This window comes from Phalacrocorax carbo, chromosome 3, assembly GCF_963921805.1.
Source record: "Phalacrocorax carbo chromosome 3, bPhaCar2.1, whole genome shotgun sequence".
NCBI lineage: Eukaryota > Metazoa > Chordata > Aves > Suliformes > Phalacrocoracidae > Phalacrocorax > Phalacrocorax carbo.
In genome coordinates, this window is record NC_087515.1 from 41,870,278 (window position 1) to 41,886,447 (window position 16,170).

General features: G+C 44.7%; 1 protein-coding gene across 3 annotated transcripts in view; it reads left to right on the top strand.

The window, feature by feature from the left end:
• Positions 1-14,462, top strand: part of WDPCP (WD repeat containing planar cell polarity effector) — a 156,857-nt gene extending 142,395 nt beyond the window's left edge. The window contains exons 17-20 of one of the 3 annotated variants that reach the window (XR_010372112.1): positions 5,917-6,017; positions 7,566-7,594; positions 11,631-11,813; positions 13,776-14,462. Coding sequence is in view for 2 of the 3 variants with exons in the window: in XM_064446682.1 (XP_064302752.1) it covers positions 5,917-6,017; positions 7,566-7,594; positions 13,776-13,826 (181 nt within the window). In the remaining variant the exon portion in view is untranslated. Of the gene's footprint in view, positions 1-5,916; positions 6,018-7,565; positions 7,595-7,653; positions 11,402-11,630; positions 11,814-13,775 lie in introns of those variants that run through there. The other 2 variants (XM_064446682.1, XM_064446683.1) reach the window with 2 other exon arrangements.
• The last annotated feature ends 1,708 nt before the right edge of the window (positions 14,463-16,170 follow it).

Genomic DNA, 16,170 nt, shown 5'->3' on the forward strand with positions numbered 1-16,170 from the left:
TTCTATTCTATTCTATTCTATTCTATTCTATTCTATTCTATTCTATTCTATTCTATTCTATTCTATTCTATTCTATAAATTTGGCTGCCTAATCTGAGACATTGGCAGAGGACATAGTTTATAATGGGTAGATGGTTACACAGCACACGAGGAAATTTCTTTAAATTGATCCCACATGTGAACCCAAAATTGTCCTATTTGCTTTCTGCTGCCTCAGTGAATTCACTCAAAAAATGGTGACAACAACACCTTGCTAAAATGCAGTGAAGTTTATGAAATCACAGCTGTATAGTGCTTGCAGCTGAGCATCTTAGTAAGTGCACAGCAACATTATTTTTCTAACTGATTTCCCACATCACAAATTCATATCTGACATTTCTACTGTCCACTTCTTCCCAGCCTCCAACCACCACCTGCAGTTTCAAAGTCAATAATCAGGACACACTCTCCCTCCTGTAAAGGGCCTTCATTGTTTGTTAGCTTGGTCCTTTTTTTTGTTTCATTATTGACTTTCTCCATTTCTCATGCTGTTTAACGCTGGTCGTTGGTGTTTATGTATTCTGCTCATGAGATAAATGTACATCCTGAATCATTTCCTATTTACTTCTGAAGTCTTGCTCCTCAAGAAAATCAAAAGAAGAAAATTCAATTTTTTAATAGATTTACTACTATTCTTCTCTGTTCCTTAACCCCATGAACAATACATCCTCCTGTATTGGCCAAGTCGCTTCAGCCACGCTTTCTATATATTACTGTAGGCAACTTGTTGATTTAAATAATTTTAAATCAGCATCATTTAAATCCATGAGATATTGTCTCTGAGGACTTGATTGATGGTCTGGGGAGCAAGGTTAGTCTATAGCTTTTGTTTGCTTCATTCCCCTGCATGTTGGCATACTGTGACAGCAAACACAGCCCTCGCTGGTAATGTGGCAAGAATCAGCTCAGATCTGGGACTCCTGAGTGTTGCTCCAAGTTTAACATGAGGGAACATACTGCTGCTCTCTTTCTGACCTTCCAGATGTTTGCCAGTGCCAATGGTTCATTTCTGCTGTTATCCATCACAGGTGTCAGCTAGGTCACAAACGTGAGCCATCAACCTTGAAGTTGGATCTAACTTAACAGTTGAATCTGCTTTGAGAAGTGGATTGGGCTGGGTGACCTGCACAAAAGTCAATCTATTCTTTCCAAGTTGAGCCTCAGTGTTCAGTGTCATTAGTCTTGCAATAAAAACCACACAACCTTATCTGTACAAGTAAATTGCAAGTCACATGAAGCCAGCAGCACCGCTCATGCGCACTTGGCCTGCATGAATTCAAGGGTACTTAACAGTACTCCCAGGTTTTGCTATCTTTGGGGTAACAGTGGTTCCCATAATCTCTGTAAGACACCATGACGGGACTTTGCAGGTGTTCAGCAAGAGTACTCAACAGCCACTCTTCTTCTTTCCCAGAGTCTTTTTTAATCTGCCTTGGCTTTACATCTTTGTACCAGCTAGTGACACCAAACACATTAAATCAATTGACCTACATTACTGCATTTCTAACACTTCTACACTGTCAGAACCAGATACTGTCCAAAATCTATATGTCACCCAAGTTTCTGGAAGCTCATCTCCAGCACATACCTGCACTTCTTTGTTTCCTGTATTTCAGCTTTGACAGAACCTTTGTTTTGGGACAGCTGAGGTGCATCTCATGATTCACACCTAGCGAGCAGCCCTGGGCAAGGGTCCTGTGAAGACTAGCAGAAGTCGTTTCTGTTTAACTTGCTTAATAAACCTTATTACTGATACCCTTCAGGGAGCCTAACATCTGCGTATGTGTAACAGAAGCCCAGTTTTCTGGCTGCATGATTAACAAATCACTTCAATTAACTCTTCACATCATCATCACCTTTGCTGCTCTGCCTAACAAGTAAAGCCATAGCCTGAGATGGAGACAGGGACAGAAAAGACGGTAACCAAAATTATAATTCAAAACAGTCTCAATGGTTTATTTCTCTGATAATTCATTATAGGCAAAAATCTGGTTTCTTTTCTTGCCTTAACAGTCAGAAAGCAGAGTGCTTAGTCTGAGACTAGAGTATGTTTTACAGAGAAAATTGGCTTAACTCCATGACATTTTATGAGAGTAGCAATAGTGTCACTGTCAGTGGAGAACTGTAGTCAACTTTCTGAACCATGCCCACACACACACACAAAGTAAGTTATGAGCAATAAAGATTTCAGGACAACACTCCAGATAGATGCATTTTATTTGCTGCATGGTTTCTTCACTCTACCATGAAAAGGACAGTTAAATACCACCAATGATGCACAGTCTAGTGAATAATTTTACAAGACAAAGCTCTCATCTCTGGCTTAAGGTTGCCATTGACCATTGTCACTTTACCCCTCCAAGTGTCAGATATGTATAGCCTAGCAAATCTTGTCCTCTCTCTCATTATCCTTGTTATCTATTTAAGGAAATGTTTTAATCAGCATAACTCTTTTGCTGCCTGTAAAAAAGGAAAATATTTTCAGAAGGTATGGGTGCTGTTGTTCAAAGGACCACAGTAATGTACTGATCCTCTTGGCAATGCATTAAAGGAACTGATTGTCTCCCTGTGGGACAGCTTATTTCTGGATGAATCAACTAGTGAGTGCCTGCGACCATGCCAGAGCCTGGTATGTAAAAGTCAGCACAGAGCTATGGCTGCACTCACTCCTCTGCCATTGGTATTGGTAACTGTGGTGTGGGGTTCCTCCCCATCAGTCTGTCATTCTGTGTCCTTACCGTAATGCAAGTGGATTTGAATATCTTGCATTTTTTGGTACTGTCAGGATGTGTGTGAAGCTGGGTTGGGGTTTTTTTAGCTTATTATTCATCTACCTTGTCCCCATCCCCTAAACCAGAACTACTCCTATTTTAATTAGAATATCTCTTATTTTAATGCAAGTGATTAGGATAGAAGGCAAAAGTATGTATCATCACAGTAATTTTTATCATAAAACTTACCTGTTGCTTATGTACTTAAAAATACACATATTTTACTGCTCTACAAGGTTTTTATTTAAGCTTAGAAGCATGTTTGTATATTTTGAATCTTTAGCATCACTAATCAAACCTCAGGAGGTGTTAAGAGAAAACTGCATGACAGTCTTTCATATCTGTATATGTTGGTTATTAAATCAGTGTAAAGAGAGAGAGAGAATTAGCCCACTTCTCCCCCTTTTGTGTGTCACGTAAAAAAACCCATTAAACAGATTTCTTACTCTTACTCCATTGTTTCGTGCAATTAAACAAAATAAGCATTTGTCACTGTCATGGCGCTTCTGCTTGTTCATTCACCATCCATTATCCTTTTCAAAAGTTCTCTTTAACCAGAAAGCAAACCTGGTCTTAAAATAACATTAATATAGGCTGAGAAATAGGGTCTGCCATGGGTCCATGTGTAATCCTACAAGCTGCTCTATCTGTCTTAGCAATTTTCAGTTCCAAAGTAACTCTGTTAAGAGGTGTGCTGCAGGGATGTGGCAATGTGGTGTAGGAAATTCATCACAGAGGTGGGATCCAGTAGCTCAGCAGCGCTAATCCTGCCTGGTTGCTGCAGCCTGCCTTCTCATTCTTTGCTCAGCCCTGGTGAAGGCAACAGGAGCTTCATGTGCATCAAGAATGCAACAGCGGGCAAATATTCATGGCTCTGTGCAAAGCTGCACTCTCAATTTCTGCATCTGTAAAACTGAGATAATACGTTACCAACTTCAAAGCAGAGTTGGGCAAATTAATCGGTCAATGTGTGTATAACACCTTGAAAATACAAAATTAACTCTTATTAGCCCATAAGTACTTGAGATGCATCAAGGTGCGCTCTGTGGCCTCTTGATTCCAGACAAAGGTCCTCTTGATTAAATTAGATTGCTAACATATTACCGCATTAGCTCACTTGAAGAAAGAAAAGTTTGGAAAAGCAATTTGGCTTCATCACATGAGCAGCGTGTATACTTAATGGAAATTTTTCCAGCATTCACAAAACAAAGAAAAATCAATAAAATGTCTGCCAACTGTTCCACTGAAAACATTTTATAATCTATAGCACCGAGAATCCCGAGCCAAGATAAACCAGTGTTGCTGACAGAAAATACTGACAATTATTTTACATTGATTCAACTTGGCCCAGCCCAGACTGACCTTGTTTATTCATCTCAGTCTCTTAATTCGTATTAACTTGGCATCAAAATGGGACATGTGGCATGTGGGCTGAAGACCCATTTCTGTATCTTAGACTCAGATAAATGTAGCGCATTGAGTATTTCCAGTGCCTTGAGCTCTTAGGTAGATTTATATGCATTAGACAGAACTGGTTAAGTTCCTTTTATCCCCGCTGGGCTTTTCATGTCTGTTGACTGTAAAACTAGAAGCTCAGTAGAAGTAACATCTTCTTCTAAGCCTTCGGATAAACATGAAATCCTCCCAGTACTGGTCAATTTTAAAGACATGTCCAAAGAGGATGGAGGGTTTAAAGCTCTTTTAAAACATAAAAATAGAAGGGTTATGGCAATTTGGCAGCCAAAAAAGCAATTTGCAGGTCTCAGCAGAATCTGAGGCTGTGTGTAAGAAAGCTGATGGAGACACTACAGAGGAGATAATGGGGTTGAAGAGCAGAAGAATCCCTCCATTTTTGCAACCAGCATAATCTGGTCTCCAGTGAAGTTTGTTAGTTTCTTTTACTAAACCAATAAAGCTTAGCATGATGGGAGAGTTTAAAAATGTCTCAGGAAAGCTGATGAGGAGAGTTGCTTTACAGATGCCCAGCTGCTTGCATAGTTATTGCCCAACTGATAGAATTGGCGCAGGGAATATCTGTGCTTTTTCTTTAATTATTTACATTCCTGTCAGAAATAAAGGGCTTTTTATGCCTGGAATGTATTATTTGTATTATCAAAGCCGAGCAAGATTTCATACTGTGGCAGCTAACAAATTGGGTGCTGCATGAAAGCATTCACATTTTCATTCTCACAACTACACTGCTGTCATATCTGAACGACACCCTTGAGTAAAATGCTACTTGAGTTGAACATGACTACATACATGGAGGGGGAAAAATCCACCCAAATGAGAAGAATTCCCCCAAAGGGAGTCCCACTTAGCTCGAGAGATTTGATTTATTTTTTCTGTTTGACTTGTTCTTGCCAAAGGCAGCGCTCCCCTGGACTTCATGAGGCACTTGGCAGCATGTGGATGGCAGGAGGAGTGGCGAGTCGGCAAGCCGAGATAGCGCAAGATAACCTCCAAATTTCCAGTTCCACTGCCTTGGGAATGGGTTGCCTTTCCATACGCCTACGTAAATGGAAATTAATGATAAGTGAAGAAACTGAGACTAGCAAAACCAAAAAAAAAGAGAACAAAATCCATCTGCATTTTCTGTAACACATAGCTGACATTTTCCTCTCTGCAGCTCCTTCATCACTTGGATTTCAGTGATAAGGGTGGTGTAGGGACAGAATTTAATGGCAAAAATCTGCCTTCTGGGTCTGACATCCTCCTCTCCCAGCATCTGTCTGACCACTTCCATGCAGGGCTGCCTCAGTGCCAGGCACCTGCTGCGTTTTGCACATCCCTGGCCTGTCCTGCTTAACAAAACCTCAACTGCTCCAAAAACCACCAGCTTTACACTACATCTTTGAATGACAGGGTGGTGCTGGAGTGACTGCATGGCCAAATGAGTGATCCTAGTGACACTCAGTTAACAAATGTACCAGCATCTGATAAAAAAGGGCTATAGTTTGTAGCCAGGGAATTACACAGGCTGCTGTGTACTTGAAAAGATAGAAAACAAAAAAAACCAACCCAGCTTTGCTCTGCTATGCAGCATCTCCCCATATCTTCAGTACTTGCTCCCTCCCCGCTTATCACTTCTGTTTTGTTTTCAAAGACCCACCAGCCACAGACAGGCAGAGGACACCGAGTGTAAGCCTGGAGTGCATGGCTGCACCACCTCTCTGATGGGGAAATCCTTTTCCAGCAGCCAGGAAGGTAAGCAAATGAGTCACTTTCAAATATGCACAAGGGGATGAAGCTAGAAAAGATGGTGATTGCTATCTTGAAAAAGAACTTCGATCTAGGAAGAAAAATAAGGCAGTGGCATTGCAGCATGCGCTTGGTTTGTATATGCCTAGCAGGGAGAGGCATGAGGACTCAGCTGCCAACTCTCACAACATAGAATAAATCATCTGATCGTATGAATATCCTTATCTCGCAGTACTATACATGATTTAACAAAGACATACAGTGTGTTTGTTAGATTCAGTCATTGTTGCTCTGTTATTCGGTGTGCAATGGCCAGGTCTTCCAGCAGCAGAGCTTCACCCTTTATGTGGCTTGTGAAGCAGCATTTTACACTACTTCTGTAGGGAGGTTCTGGAGTAAATGGATGCAGCTGTCTTCCTTCAGCAGTATTCAGTATCTCCATCATAGCAGATTCAAAGTAGAGCAACGGTGTAATAGAGGCGCAGTCCAGCACAAGAAGGTCAGGGTTAAAAAGTCATCTTGTATAGTCAGACAGGCAGGGCTATGTAAGAGTATTTGCGCAAGGGGTGAGACGGGGATTTTTTTCTTCTGCCTTGTCCAGGTGTCCCATCACTATACTGACAGGTATGTAGGAACTGAGCCAGTCTCCAGGCACACTGACATGGAAAGTCGAGGTGTAACGGCAGTTCCTATAACCACGACTGAAATAGATAGTTTCAAACAAGCCAGCTATGGGTGCACTTCCACATTACAGTGGAGCTGAACTAGAAGCTTGTCACCATTGAAACAGGAAGGTCCTGCTTCCCCCTCACCGCCTTCTTCCGCCCATGTTTATAGGATCACAGAGAGGGCTGCCAGTAAAAAAAAAAGATTTGTTTTCTTTCCCGTGGGCTTTTGTCCATCCTCTGAGCTGAACTGCATTGCCTGGGGATCAGAGGACACCACAGACAGCATCAATTGAGGGGCAGAAGCATGTTGCCTGCAGCAGGACTTCTTTTTGATGTTGGCAGCTGTTAATTCAGCTCAAGCCGTAACACGAAGCCTCATCCTCAAGCACTTCCAGCAGCAACCTGACAGCGCAGAGGCTGCAAAACCCTCCCGAGACACAAGACGAGTGCTCAGGCAGGCAGCCCGCACCGAGCTCCACCACCCTACAGCTACCCCAGTACAGGTAGAGAGGTGTGCTGCAGCCCCAGCTCTGTCACATTGCATGCATCCTGCTGCTGCAGTGGCACCCCACTGAGTCAGGATGATGAGGGAATCCCGATCTATTGCTGGCCTCACGTTTCCACACTGCAAAATCACAGTTGCTTTAACTTCATGTAGCAACCATATATATATTTGAGGGTATATACATATCCTACATGTATAGACTTGTATAAGCAATATATTAAATACTTTAATTCATCCATTGAAAAACAGGATATGAAATAGCTATGTCCTATCAAAAAAGTGAGTTACCTAATACCATACCTTTGTTTGTTTGGGTTTTTCAGTGAGTTCAATGGAATGTAAATGACATGGTGATCTTTTTTTTATTTTTTTTTTTTTAAGGAAATCTGAGAGCAGTTCCTACAGAGCAGGTAACACATTTCTGATTTTTTTTTTATTTCTGCTTATTGTTATTTACTCTATTTTGCAGCTTCCTGAAACTCCCCAAGCCTGTCCCTGCAAGCTGTCTGCCTGCAGGGCTTTCGCTGAAATTGGTAGAAGTGCTCCTATACCACACTGCTAGAGCGGGGCTTCATCTGCGGCTTTGAATTGAGCACAGCAAATAAAAGTTAAAAATTATTATTATCCAATACCTGTTGGATGGGACGTAAGAAAGAACATATTGTCCTTCATCCACATTCATCTTACACAAACTAGCCAGTGCTCATATTGGCGCTTTCAAGAGCAAGCCCACAGTACAGAGGAGTGAAACACTACCCTATGGTTTCATGATCACTTTAAGCCGATTTAACTGCAAGGTGCTGCCAAAAAAGGTAGACCAGCCCTTCCCCCTTGCCAGTCCTAAGTCCTCCTCCCTCTCCTGTGCTGGCTCAGGCACTCACACACTTCCAGCCCACGAGACGCTCACCAGGGCAGGAGAGGAGAAGACCTCCACGTGGGCAGGGAGACCCTGCCCCGTCTCCCATAGGGATATTCCCTCTAAGCCTGGTTTGGTGCCCCAGGTGGCTGGGTGTTGGTGAGGGCACATATGGAGCACATACATAGGGCAATCCTGACTCCAGAGCTGATGAGTTAGCAGCGCACAGCACCAACGCACTCCTTTGGTTCTACTTTAAAGGAAAAAGTAAAATAAAAGCTGTCTTGTGGCAGCATGGAGGAAGGCACAAGAGTGCCTGTATTTTAGCCTCCTCCCAACTACAGTTCTTCTTGAAACTTTTATTTTTGAGGCCGAAATATTCAGTGTTTGGCCTTGGTACAAACAGATCATTTAAAAAAAAAAAAAAGCAGAAAGGAAATGCTTCAACCTCCCAGCGGAGCAGGATGGCACTTATTTATTTCTTTCATTACAAAACCAGCCCGTGCCAAGTAAAATTGTGCTCTAAGAGCTGTTCTACCAGTCCCGAAACACGTGCCAGCCCCACCTCTGCAGCCTCCCCTGTGCCCCTGCAGATTTTCACTGGGTGGAGGATGGGGAAAGGCTGGGAGCAGGTGACAAGAGTTTGCCATGCTGGGGTTGTGCTGGCAGGAAATCCCCATACTCAAAGGCATGTCCCCAGTGGCCTTTTGATGGCTTTGGTGGCCTCAGGATAAAGAGTAAAGCAAAATGCAGCAGCAATGACATTCTGGAGGCATTGGTGGGATTCCTGGGTTTGCAGCTGTGTTATCCAGCAGTTAACTGCGCCATCCCTGAGCTGCGTCGAAGATGCTCCTTGTCCCCACATGAGCAGCTGAATTAATAAACTGAGAAATTAATTTGAAAGCTCTGGACTACCAAAATAAAAGCCACAAGCACAAACCCTGTATAATGGGAATGATACAAAGAACAAAACTTCACCGTCACATCATTAAGGACTTACACAAGGGAGCAGTTAAAGCATCCTTTGGTACCAAAAAGTTACTGCAACTGAGCAGTCACCATTGCTAAAAGCTGGTGGGTCAAAGTGTGACCTCTGCAGCCCTGGTGGAGGTGCCTTGATTTCACCACACACCACAGAGCTGCTTGTGCACAGGAAAATGGGGCACCTCCATCCTTGCTGAGCTGCTCTGCTTCTCGCAGGACCAAGGGAAGGGAGAAGTGGTGCTGTTGGAGGCAGCAGCTCTGACAAGCGCTTGGGCTTGGGGAAACAACTTGCTGGATAAGAGGAAGCCTATTGTGCACGCCAGGTTTTTCAGAGTAGAAAAGCCTTCCACACAACACTAACTTTGCACTTCTGGGAATATATTTCCAACACCGTTCTCTCCTGACTTTTAATGGTGTGTGGAAATTCAGAAGTCTTTTAGTAGCTGAGTACCAACACAGCAACCAGCAAATCAGAACAGCTTCTTTCTAGCTGGATTGACTTCTGGCTTTAGTTCAACCCATCCCAAATCCAACCCAAACCCACCATCAGCAGCAGCTCTATACCTGGACCCTGCTACCAGCCTGAAGCATCAGTGCCAGCATTTGAAGGACAGCCTGTCCCTGAAGTCCCACTTTCACCCTCCTGCTCCCCCAGGCTGGCGTCCCTCCACCACCACATCCCGCACATTGCTTCAGAGGGAGCCCTCACAATACCGGGCTCAGTGCCACACAAGGGGAGCACACCCAAAACCCAGCCCTTCTTGCACAGTCAATTCTGCAGGAAGAGCTCTGCAGCTGCAAGACAGAGGATTTTCTTTGCCCCACTTCACCAGTTCATTGTCAAAAGGCTGAAGCCAGAAGTGACCTATCCCCAGTGCAAATGGCCATGGAAGCCTCAGTGGGGACATATCCGACATGGACCCTATCTTTTGTAGGTGCATCATAATGCGCGTCTTCCTCGCTTGCTGCCGCTCTCAGCTATGAGGAAGCTTCTCCTCCCTGAAACTGTAAAGATCATGCAACAAAATGTTCCCAGTCACCTGCCAGAGCAGCTGGCTGTCACACAGCCAAAGAACACTCAAGCAGTTGAACAAGATTTGTTTTCTAGAGGAAAGCCTCAGCCCTACAGCACGCAAGTAGCCACTCAGAGGCAAGACTGCGCTACTGCGGGGACTCCCTGCATCCCCCCCAGCAGTGCCAGTGGCTTTGTGCTAGCACAGGGCACGCATGTCCCCACTGCAGCCCCTCGGTGCATGGCTGATGATGGGCGAGGGCAGCTGCGGCAGTCTCAGCTTGCAAGCAGGGCAAATGCAGACCACGTGGCTTTGCGAAGCTGGTTTGGGACCAGCACTGGCCAGAGGCTCCCATCACTGGGGACAAAGGTGGGGATAGCATAGGTAGTTGCCAGAAGAGCAAGGCTAAGCTGCAGTTTTTCTTGGCCTGTGCATGGCTTGGTTGGGTATGGCTCTTCAAGCAACACGGGAGAAGCAAATGAGCAGTGAGCATCCCATCTGCACTATTCAGTGGGATCAGACTTCAGTGTTCATGTTCAGTCCTGTCTTCCAGGAAAGGCTAGAGATGGGGGGGTTAGCCTTGCAGGCCATGCTGCTCAAGACCCAGCCCACTCTTGCTTCTTTGAGCAAGGTGATCTCCAGAGGTCCCTCCTGGCCTGCCTTATTGTGGGATTTGATAATCTTGAGGAAACTATGTAGGTTTGTTCAAAGAGTCTCTGTTTAGCAGCACCCAGCCTTAGATAAGTAAAACTAAGCCTCCAAACACCCTGGTCACCACCCTCAGTACAAATTAGACCCTTTGGAAAACATGATTCTCAACTGCTCTGTTGTTTCTGGACTGAAGACTGCTCTCATTTATGGTAGCTTGAAATGCTGAAGCCAATGGTGCCTATGGCCACACAATGGTTGTTTTAGTAGGTTTTGTATGATGCTATCCAACAGAAACACAGCATTACCAGTGAAAGGGGACAGTACCTATAGATCCTAACAACAGGCATGCTCTTCCACATAGCCATTCCTGCTGTGTGGAATCAGGCAGTCTCCACCTGAAAAAAAAACAGGTTTTTAAAGTAATTCCCCTTGGCTCCTTCATTTATTCTTCCCTCTCCCACTCTCCTCCTTTCCCACCTTCATCATGCCCTTGAGAATAATCCCCAGGAGAAAAAGCATAGCTTCCTGGGAGCAATACAGCAGCGTGGGGAAGAGGTTTCTCTGTATTTCCTGCTCCAGGAGACTAAAGGAATCCTCCGGTCTGCCTCAGACCTGGGGAGACCAAGCAAACCACTGCCTCCATCCTGCTATCCCTGCAGGTCCGAGATGGCTTAGTGGCTTTTCAATTACAGGGTGTGCCTTCCCGTACCGCTCCTCCCTTCGCCTGCCACAGCAGGACCACATCATCACCATGCAAAGCCCCATGATCTGAATTCTCCAGGGCACAAGTGGATGCTCTCCTGTCAGGATATTCATGTTTTCCTTCTCTGGAATACTAGCTGCTCATTACCATAGGCAGCAGCACTGCAATGCTGGCTTCCCCTGTTCCTGGACAGCCCGCTTCCTGTACTATGAAAATCAACTCTTGTCAAATCATTTCAGCTTCTTTTATTGCCGGGGTGCTACATCAGAAAAGATGCAGATGTCAGAAAAGCGTTCCAGTCATTATCACTCTTCAGCCTTTGATTAACATTAAACACCTCTACAAGCTTGATGCCACATCACAGACTTCCCACGCGACACCGCCAAGTCTCCTTTAGTGTGACCAAAGTGGTTTGCAAATAGGTGGTTTTTTTAAATTTTTTTTTTTTAAAAAAAGCAACTAGGTAGATCTGCATAGCTGGGTTTTTGTTAACCTCTCCCCAGACAGAGGCACGAATCACAAATCGCAAAACCCAGATCAGATCTTTGTCTGATGCACTCAGGACACTGAGTCTTGAACAGGGACCTACCCAAACAACCTTGAACTCCAAATGGTCAAACATGATATGGGTTTTTTTTTTCCCCTCTAGCCTGCATTTACCTTCCTAGCTCTTCCCTTGGTCCCCAGAGCAAGCACCAGCAGAAACCCCTCTGCATCAGGCATGACACAGCTCTAGGGAAAAAAGAGCCACCTCTTACCTTCAGCCACTGGTGCTCCTCAAGGCTTTACTGCTGTGACTGTGCTGAAAAAAAAAAAAAAAAAAGACCCAAAACCCCCACCTTTTGTATTTTTGGAGCCTCCAACAAGTGCCGTTTGGAGAATGAGTAAAGCCCACAGAAAGCTTGCAGCCACCCAAAACCCAAGGCACATACACACATGCACACAGCCCCCTCATGAGGGCTACTACTGAGTAAAGCAACTCATAACTTCTGTGAAGACACCTGCCTAAGCAGCAGTCTTGGGGGTGAAGCCATGCTTCACTTTTCAACACTGGAATAACATAGTGGGGTCTGGGATGCAAGTGCTGGTTTGGATGGGAGGTTTTCTCATAATCTCTGAGAATTAACAGGGGGTCGTCTTGTGGTAGGGCCACCTCCTGCCATCTCCTTGCAAGGCAAGTGCCAAGCAACTGACCGGAGACAAAACTCAATGGCTGTACAGCAGTCAATTTCCAGCTGTCGCACTTTTACTGCTCCCTCTGCGCTAAGGAAGAGAGGTTGCACACGGGAATGCTGTTTCGGAGGGTGATCTCTAGCTCTGTGGTGAAATGCACATGCCATGAGATGGAGCTGCTGCTCTGTAAAGGTTCCTTATGAAGCTGCAAGAGTTAGGGGAATTTTTTTTCCCTCTTTCCTGAAGTCAAGGAGCAGGGAGTCACTCACATGAGACCGGTCCGCCCTCACCAGCGCTCACGCAGCCTGACACAGCCCTGACAGCCACCTCCTGTGGCTAAGCCCACCCCTGCTTCCCACGCCAGCCAGCGTGTCTTGCCCTCCGAGACAGGACAAACACACGTTTCCTTTGTTTTCAGCTCCACACCTAGTTTTTTCTTTGCATCGTCAAGGGCTGGCTACTCATCCATAATTCAAAAGAAAGCAATGACTCACTAGACTACAGCACTTTCCAAGGCAAAGTATTTCATGCATTTTGCAGGCACGCTAGCCGTGTTATGAAATAACCTCTATTTGTGGCACATATTCTCCCCGTCCTCATGTCCTTAGCAAAACCGGAGGGCTGGGGTTTCCAATCTGCACAGGCACCGAGCACAGAAAGGGGATTTGTGCTTAAATCATGTATTAGCATTGTATGAAGAATGCAAAATGCTATCCCCACATAACTTTGAAAACCTGGCTCGCTACCCACTGGCATTAACCCAGCCTTGTGGTGTTCACAGTGTGTTTTAATTAAAAGGTAACAAAAACCTAAAGTTTCACTTTCGCCAATAAGCTTCCAGGCACTGGGGAAGGGGGCTTAGCGGCAGGTGGAGCCTCAGCTCCCATCCCTTTGCATCCCAACCCCCTGCCCACTGCAGGGTCACCACAAGCAGTCGCTAGAGCTGCAGCCCCTGGTTTCCCCAAGAGCAGCAGGGGAGGGGGGAGTTGCAAAGGGGCTTAAAGAAAGGGGAGAGGTGCCTTACCTTGTGTGATGAGGCAGCCTCCACTGCTTTAGGGCTGCATCCTCCATTCCCAGGCCAAACTGGGACAGACCCTGCAATTGTCTCTTCTCCCTGGGTTGGGATGGTGTTTCCAATAACCACGCAAGGTTCCATTCCTCATTGAGTGTCCATACAGCCTGCTTGATCCTGCCTCTCTTTCCCCCCACAGGAGACTGGAGACAGCGGGTCGCTTAAAGTCACGCACTTCGGGCTGGTGTGACCAAGCATGGGACTCCCTTCGCTGCCAAAGCAAAGAGGGAGAAACTTCACCTAGGTGGCAAAGTTCACGGAAAGTCCTTCAGCTAAATTCCAGCCATCCCTGGATTTGGCCACCAATAGGCAATGAACAACCAAGCTTATAAAAAGTGCTACCCCTCGACCTCCAAACTATTTCTGGGTTAGCACAAACATGTCTATGCACAAACTGCCCCATGTTTGCTTATGGAGGGCAATTTGGTGACATTTTTTGTCGTGTCATTCAAAGACATTAGAAAAGAGAGTAAATGTGGGTCCCCATTTGCCATACAAAAGCAATGCTGAAAAATTTGGAGGGAGGGGAGGTTATTGGACAAATCCATAAATTTTTCAAGGGAAAGTCTGTAATTCTCTGTGCATTATATATTTTAACAATCTTCACTTGGAAGCAGATTTGAATTTCCACTTAAGGCTCTGAAAACCGTCCTATTGAGATACCAGCAGATAAAATCTTCACTCAGGATACCTCTGTGAAAGAGCAGCCTTTCACTGTTGGCAGCATTTTTTGAAGAATGCTCTCAATTTTCATATCTCTATATATCACCTTAGTTGAATAACCATTATTTTGCCTTGAAAAAAAGACGCGGAGCCTCTTAAACATCATTCCATTGGAGTCCAGATTTTAATCTGCCGCCTCTAACCACGAAAAGAAAATGCACTGAGAAGGTAACATAACCTGTTTCAGCCCTCTGGTTTTCTTGTGACAGTGAAGAGAGGCACAAGCATCGTTACAGGTCTTTCTTCCCACCATTTGATCAGGCACAGCATGTATGGATGCAGATTTTTGTAGTCTACTGTAGGCACGGGTGTGGGTTAAGCTCAACCTTTTTTTGGGAGCATTGGGTGGTTGCGACCCAAAGCCAGAGAGCTTCTTGAAATCAGTTTTGTATGATGAACAAATCTGTATGAAGAATGGACTGAAAATAAAAGCACAGTGTAAAAAAAAAAAACCAACAAAACCACAAACAACAAGCCATTAGAAGTAGTTTATTAACAAAGATTCCACATTTACCCAAATAAAATATTTGTGCTCACTGTCAGTCAGCCATTTTCCCCTACGAGCCAAAATCCTGCTGAATTTCTGCTGCACGACAGGTGATTTTGAGCACCCCAGAAAAACGCCCAACCCATTTCAGCACTTCATCCAAATTGGACCTTTCCTTGAATATATTTGAAGGAGACTTTTTGCTTTGCATGCCGAAGGGAGTGAATGGGCTGCAATGCATAGGTTTTTGTATGCTTAACAGGGAAAAACTAATAAAGAGGGCTTTGAAACAGAGCAGGCTGCTGCATTGCATCCCTGCGAAGACCCACGTCTGTAATGGCTGTGCATCGTGCAGCACTTGGAGGGGAGTGTGCCTTTAATGTCCGATAGATTTAAATTTAATTTCTGAAATACACATGGTGCAACGATGGACCACAGTGATCACGCACTTGTTCTGCATAAGATGCTGCGATGCGTTGCTTTGCCGTACAGCTATTTTGCTGAATTGCAGCCATATTTCTGTCAGTACAAGTGATGGTCTATATGAGAGATTAATCTGCCACCAGACAGTGATTCTTAATCCTTCAGTATATCATAATCTATTTACTTTGCATGCTAAGAGGATTTCAGCTTAAAAATATACAGGAAGTGATAGTATAAATGTACATAAGATCCACAGTGCTATTTCCTAAAATCGCAGTTTTTCATTTAAAAAAAAAAAATCTTCTCATGGCTTTCTTGGAAAAGTCCTGTCTATCCTGGAAAAAAAAAAGTGTTGAACAGGTATTTAAGTGGAACTGGGCATATGTTTTCCGTTGGGCTTCAGCCCTCTGACCATTTTCACTGTCCTCCTTCCCTGCAGCCTTTTGTGCTCGGCCATACGACATGAAAGAAGAGCTCTCCAGTATAGCAGGTTCCTCAGCTGGGAGTTACACAGGCAGATTTTTTATTGACAATTTCAAAACAGGTTTGGAACCAATGTGGGATTTTATGTGCATTAATTGCTACTCAAAGTGCATGAATTAGCAGTGACTGGCTAGCGCAGAGGTCAGCACGGGGAAAACCACAAATGGTTGGGTGCAACGGCTCCTTATTCAGCTGTAATCATCTGTTTTCTTTGCGCCCTGCCAGAAAGGCTGTCTACACAATAACTGTAATAAGTCGTGTTAGTGGGTATGTCTCCTGAAACTTATAACATAATTTATAATTATAAATTTTTAACAATTTAATTCATGCTTGCCCATAACACTGCAGCCCCAGAGCTCGTCCTGCACCCAAACCAGTGGTTGGCCACCCCAGAAACCCTGCCCAGCCTCTGTCCACC